The sequence below is a fragment of the Scylla paramamosain genome, chromosome 23 (assembly GCF_035594125.1).
Source record: "Scylla paramamosain isolate STU-SP2022 chromosome 23, ASM3559412v1, whole genome shotgun sequence".
NCBI classification, from domain to species: Eukaryota; Metazoa; Arthropoda; class Malacostraca; order Decapoda; family Portunidae; genus Scylla; species Scylla paramamosain.
Window position 1 is genome coordinate 10,106,285 of NC_087173.1, and position 6,701 is coordinate 10,112,985.

At 46.5% G+C, this 6,701-nt stretch overlaps 1 protein-coding gene across 1 annotated transcript in view; it reads right to left on the reverse strand.

Annotated features, from left to right (window-relative positions):
* Nucleotides 1–1,129: 1,129 nt before the first annotated feature.
* The window catches only part of LOC135112136 (protein unzipped-like), a 29,800-nt gene continuing 24,228 nt past the window's right edge, over nt 1,130–6,701 (reverse strand). Inside the window, exon 3 of the mRNA XM_064026165.1 lies at nt 1,130–2,863. Coding sequence (XP_063882235.1) covers nt 1,432–2,863 — 1,432 coding nt within the window. The 3' untranslated portion in view covers nt 1,130–1,431. The remainder of the gene's footprint in view (nt 2,864–6,701) is intronic.

Consider the following 6,701-nt stretch of genomic DNA (forward strand, 5'->3'; position numbering starts at 1 on the left):
GTATTGTTGTATTGGTTTCGTTTTTGTTTCATTAAAATGTTCTTAGTTTGACTTTTTAAACATATAGTACGTACATTCTCTCTCTCTCTCTCTCTCTCTCTCTCTCTCTCTCTCTCTCTCTCTCTCTCTCTCTCTCTCTCTCTCTCTCTCTCACTTAGCGGTAACACGTCATAAACACTGAACACAATGGACTATATTTCATTTCTCTCTCTCTCTCTCTCTCTCTCTCTCTCTCTCTCTCTCTCTCTCTCTCTCTCTCTCTCTCTCTCTCTCTCTCTCTCTCTCTCTCTCTCTCTCTCTCACCCTACAATGGCAAGCTAACACCACCCTGCGGACATTATAATAATACAATGGAGAGAGAGAGAGAGAGAGAGAGAGAGAGAGAGAGAGAGAGAGAGAGAGAGAGAGAGAGAGAGAGAGAGAGAGAGAGAGAGACGGAAGAATTATTTGTAGACGGTCAGAAATGTTCACAAAAGAAAGAAAAAGAAAAAGAAGGAAGTAAAAAGAAAAGTTAAAAATGTCTTTCGCTTTTTTTTTTTGTGTGTGTGTATGTGTGTGTGTGTGTGTTTGGCCAACAGTGTCCTTGCAGCGTCCGTGTCCTTGGTGACGGCCGTTAGTGTCTGTCCTTCCTAACGAACACAGAAGGTACCGAAGCACTCCCAAACCAGTGAACTGTTTCATGAAGCTTCACTGACACGTGGGAGTGAACCATTTAACTTTCTTTCCTTCTCTTCTCTTCCTGTTTCCTGTTATCACTCTTTTCTTTCCTTAGTTTGTTTTTTTTTCTTTCCTTCTCTCACTTGTTGTCTTGAATTTATTTTTCTTCACTGACTTATTTATCTTCTTGTCTTTTTTTTATTCCTTCTTCTCTTCATAATTTACTTTTCTTTCTTTAATTATTTTTTCTACAATGATTTATTTTTTCTTTCTTTAATTCTTTCTTTCCTTCACTAATTTACTTCTCTTTTTTTCAATTCTTTATTTCCTTCACTAACTTATTTTATCTGTATTTCTTAACTTTTCCTCTTCCTTCACTAACTGCACTGTTATCAATTATCTCATCTTATTTTTCTCCATGTTCTTGGTGGGTTTCGCTAATTTTCATCACACTTTTATCTTTTTCCTTGACTCTCTCTCTCTCTCTCTCTCTCTCTCTCTCTCTCTCTCTCTCTCTCTCTCTCTCTCTCTCTCTCTCTCTCTCTCTCTGTATTGTTGCTTCACACTATTCTGCTTCCATTGCTTCATTCCTCACAACATAATTCCTGACACGGCGTTGCTTTGTCCTGCCAAAACTGACTGACTGACAGACTGAATGTTGCTGTTGTTGTTTCAGTTCTTCCTTCAGCAGTGACGCTTCCTCAACCTCAGCGACTTGAGGGAAAGCGCGGTTTGGGAGGGGGATAGGGCTGTGGAGGGCTGGAAAGGAGGGGTTCAAAGGGAGGCGTAGTAACGGAAAATAAGAGTGGCGTAAAGAGAGGCGAAGGCGGAGATGATGCGGTCTGTGGTCGAGGCGAGTGTCTGGCTGCCGCTCTTGTCGTCGCGGGTCCTCTGGAAAGGCTCAGAGTCAGCGTCCTTGGAGAGAGACTTGGACTCCAGCTGCGTCACCTCGTTGTTGATCTCCGTGGGCAGCTCCGTGACGATCTCCGTGTTGGCCTCTGTCTGCGGGGTGGTGGTGGGCGCTTCCGTGGTGGTGGTGGTCGTTGTGGTGGTTGTCGTAGTCGTGGTGGTTGTGGTCGTGGTGGTAGTGGTGGTGGTGGTGGTGAGCTCGAAGATGGTCTGTGTGCGAGGCGACAGGTCCAGTGTCTCCCCGGTGGTGAGGTTGTAGTAGCGGCTGTAGGAGACGCTCACGGCCTGCAGTGCCTTGTGGGTGTGCAGGGACTCGATGCGCCGCTCCCGCGTCTCGCCGTCGTTGTAGTGGGAGATGAGCGTGGCACTGTAGGGCGCCTCGTAGTCCCGCATGATGCCGTTGATCTCCACCTCCACGCCCACGCCCGCCGGCAGCTGCTCCGTCAGGTTTAGGCTGTCCACGTGGTCCTTCACCATGGCGATGCCCCACTTGTAGGCGAATGGGTGGTCGCTGCTGAAGGGCATGGCCAGGGGCGGGTCCTGCGGGCTGCTGATGGAGGTGGGGAGCGCCGTCACGGTGCCCTTCACCTGCCCCCAGTAGTGCTCCTCCTCCATTACGTAGGTCTGCAGCCTGCCCACCTCCTCCTCCTCCTCGCCAGGGTTCTCGAGGATCACGTCGGCGAGGATCACGGGCGTGGTCTTGGTCCTGCCGCGCTTGCCCTCTAGCACCACGTCCTGCAGCGAGTACTGCGTGGGCTCCACCTCCACCATCACCAGAGCTTCGCTCGTGGTCTTCACGCCCTCCCCGTCCACCAGGGTGGCCTCACGATCGGAGTAAAGCAGCCCCAGGTGGCCAGGCATCCTGGGCTCGGCTGGCCGCCCGTCAGCGGACGCCAGCACCAGCATCTTGTTGGGCGTGAGCACCGCTCCGTCCGGCTTCACGGTGAACTTGTCCCATGGCTTGAAGGTCACGCGCGCCGAGCCGTTCACCGAGACGAGGAAGTCGAACTTGTTGATCTTGCGAAGCTTGGTGAGGAAGGGCACCATGCAGGGCCCGTCAGGCCGCGCCGCGCCCGCCAACTGCGAGCCGCGGTACCTGGCGCGGCACCAGTATACCCCCTCCACGTCCTGCTGGTCTACGGGCAGCGCGTGGCGCGGCACCTTGCCGCCCCGCGCCGTGATCCACTCCAGCGTGGAGGATGTCACCAGCCGGCCGTCAGACCATAGGCGCCGCGCCATATCCGTGGCGCTCGCACGCCCGCCCCACGCCAAGCACGCTGCCGCCGCCACCGCCAGCCTGGAACACGGAAACAAGGATTAATACACACACACACACACACACACACACACACACACACACACACACACACACAAGCAGCCTTCACGTGGCGTGTTCCGCCGCCATCTTTAACAAGGCCACAGGTAGGCCGTCATTAAGCTGGGGCGGGAGGGGAGGGGGAGGACGAGACAGGTACAAGGCAGTTAGAAGAGAGGGAAGAGAGACAAGGAAATGAACGGTGACTATATCTCATCCACATTATCATCCATCACTTACACGCAACTCTTCCTCCTCCTCCTCCTCCTCCTCCTCCTCCTCTTCCTCCTCTTCCTCCTCCTCCTCCTCCTCCTCCTCCTCCTCCTCCTCCTCCTGTATAAGCCAGCTCCACAGCAACAAATACAACACCACAAAAATCTGGAAACATGAGACACAAGGAAACAAAACAAAGAAAACAAAAGATGAAAACGAAGAACCAGAGAGAGAGAGAGAGAGAGAGAGAGAGAGAGAGAGAGAGAGAGAGAGAGAGAGAGAGAGAGAGAGAGAGAGAGAGAATTAGGACAGGCCTTCCTCAGTATAAGAAAGGAGAGGCAAGGAAGACAAACTAAGAGGATTGGGTGAAACATGAAGAAAGAAGAGGAGGAGGAGGAAGATTTAGAGGAAAGCGAGAAGCACACGATATTAGTAGATTACGAATGGGAGGAAGAGGAGGAGGAGGAGGTGAAAAAGATGAAGAAGTAATAATAATGATAGTAGTAGTAGTAGTAGTAGTAGTAGTAGTAGTAGTAGTAGTAGTAGTAGTAGTAGTAGTAGTAGACGAAAGACTAAAGGAAAAATAAAAAAGAAGAGAAAAAAAGAGTACTGGAGAAAATAATATAGATAAGCAGAAGAGGAAGAACTAGTAAAGCAACAACAACAACAACAACAACAACATCGCACTAAACCAACTCCCCTCCCCTTCCCCCCCACGCACACACACACACACACACACACACACACACACACACACACAGTCTCCAGGAATCACAAGGCAAGACAGCAAATCCCAGAAAAAAGGCTAAAGAAAAGACGGCGTTAAAAAAAAAAAAAAAAGAGAGACATAAATTAGAGTGCGTTATTCTTATTGCATTCCAAACCAACAAGCGGAGAATATTTTATCCTGAGGGAATAAATCTAGAGGAGGAGGAGGAGGAGGAGGAGGAGGAGGAGGAGGAGGAGGAGGAGGGCTGTATTGATGGCATCTTCCCCATTTGTCATTTCCCGGTGGTGGTGGTGGTGGTGGTGGTGTTTGTGGGGTGGACATCACCACAAACACTGTCACTATCACTGTCACTTTCATCTCTATTACGTTCATCACCACACACATCACTATTATTACCTCCCCCTCCTCCTCCTCCTCCTCCTTCTCCTCCTCCTCCTCCTCCTCCTCCTCCTCCTTCCTCACAAAACATACACCAGCATCACCACCAGTCACCACCATTACCACCCCCTTCACTTCCTTATCCTACTCCTCCTCCTTTTCCTCCTCCTCATCTTCCTTCACCACCACAAAACACCTAAAACTTACACCACCACCATCATCACCACCACAAAAACACACCATCACCACCACCACCACCACCACCATCATCATCATCATATTTCTCTCTTCAGGCATATTATTTTCTCTCTTTTCTCTCCTTTCCCTCCCTCCTTCCCTCCTCGTGTCTCCGTCAAGCACCTTTCCCTTTTATCCCTCCCTCCCTCCTCCCACCTTCCCTCCTTCTCTCCCTCCCAGCTGAGTCTCCCTAACGCGCAGAGCTGTCAGATGAGCGGGATGCCTTCAGACGTAATCACTCAGGGCATGAATTATAATAAGCTATGAAAGAGGGAGGCAGCGAAAGGAGAATGGCAACGATAATACGTGGGATGAAGAATAAGAAAGAAACGGTAGGGAAAAAAGTGAAGGAAGGAGAAGGATGGATGAGGGAGTAAAAGAAACGAGGGAAGGAGGCATGGAAGGATAACAAGTGAAGGATAAGAAAGAAATGATAGGAAAAAAACCTGAAGGAGTGAAGGGGGAGATGGACAGGTAAAGGGATGAGGAATGTTGTAGGAAGGAAATAGGTAGAAATGAAGGAAGCTAAGGAAAAATATGAAGGAGGAAGTGAAGGATAGATGAGGAAGGCATGAAGGATGCTAAAAGAAGGAAGCGAAGGATAAACGAGAGAGGAATGAAAGATGGTGAAGGAAGGATCGAAGGAAAAAATGAAGGAAACTAAATAATTCGAAGGAGGAAAGAAGGAAGCGAAGGTTAGATAAGGGAGGAATATAGAAAACTAAGGAAAAACTGAAGGAAGGAAGGAGGAAGCGAAAGACAGATGAAGAAGGAATGAAATATGTCAAAGAAGGAAAGAATGGAGGAATAAAGGAAGCTAGAGAAGAGATAAGAGGGAAGAAGAAAGCGAAGGAAAGTCGAGGGAATAAAGGAAACTGAAGGAAGAAACGAGGGATCAGTTTTTATTTATGTATTTACTTATTTTATTCATTTATTAATTTATTTTCTCCATAATATGTCGGTGGATGAATAAATGCAGCGTTTAAGACATTGCTTGAAATATTAAACATCAGAGCATGAATTTCGGTGAATAAATAACGCCGGATGTTCTCTTTTATATAATGAACTCAAAAACAAATGAATAATTAATGCGTAGATGTTCTTGTATTATTATTATTATTATTATTATTATTATTATTATTATTATTATTATTATTATTATTATTATTATTACTATTATTATGAATCCATATTTTCTTCAAGTTAAGATATTACGTAATTATGAAATACGCTCTCTCTCTCTCTCTCTCTCTCTCTCTCTCTCTCTCTCTCTCTCTCTCTCTCTCTCTCTCTCTCTCTCTCCCAGATCGAGTTACAAGCGTCCCATCGGCAGCCGCATTTCATTGGCTGACAAACTAATTTCACCGCGACTGTCAGTTGTCCCCGAGTTACTATCACCACCGTTCCTGCTCCAGTTATTTTCACCGCGCGTGCTTCAACTAAGTTACCGTCCCCGCATGGAAGACAACTCGGGAATAATGGGAATATTGGTTTTTAATACACGTAATCAACAGGATGACAGAAAAAAAAAGAATAATAAACATTGTTCCTTTGTTCCTACTTTAATTATTCTCACTGTGTGTTTTAGCTAGGTTACCTTCACCGCATAGAAGGGAACACGAGAACAATGAAAATACTGCTTTTTCAATATACGTAATCAAGAACAACATACGAAATAAACAATACACGCTGTTCCACCTCTAGTTATTTTCACCGTGCACGCTTCAGCTTCCCTTCACTATATGGAAGGTAATGCGGTGAGAATAATAGAAACACTACTTTTAAATACAAGTAATCAAGAACATACAACATACGACATAAACAACATATGTAGAAGATAATAATTATATAGTATGGAAAATTAAGAAATGGAAAAAGAATAAGGGAAAACAGACATAAATTATTGTTGCTGTTGTTGGTGGTGATGGTGGTTGTGATGGTGGTGGTGGTGGTGGTTGCGCTTTTTGTTAGAAAGAGGAGTAGGAGGTACGTGGGAAAAGAAAAGAGGAGATGAGGACGACCAGGGAGAAGAAGAGGATGATATTAGATGATTCAGAGGTAGAAAAAGAGGAAGATGAGGTACAAGAGGGAGGAAAAGGAGGAGGAGGAGATACAAGAGGGAGGAAAAGGAGGAAGAGGAAAAAAGGAGGGAGAAGAGAGAGAAGCAGAGGAGGAGGACTAATGATGAGAAAAGGAAGAAGAAGAGAAGAAGAGGAGAAAGAAAAAATGAGACTTAGAGAAAACAGAACAGTTAAAACGAAA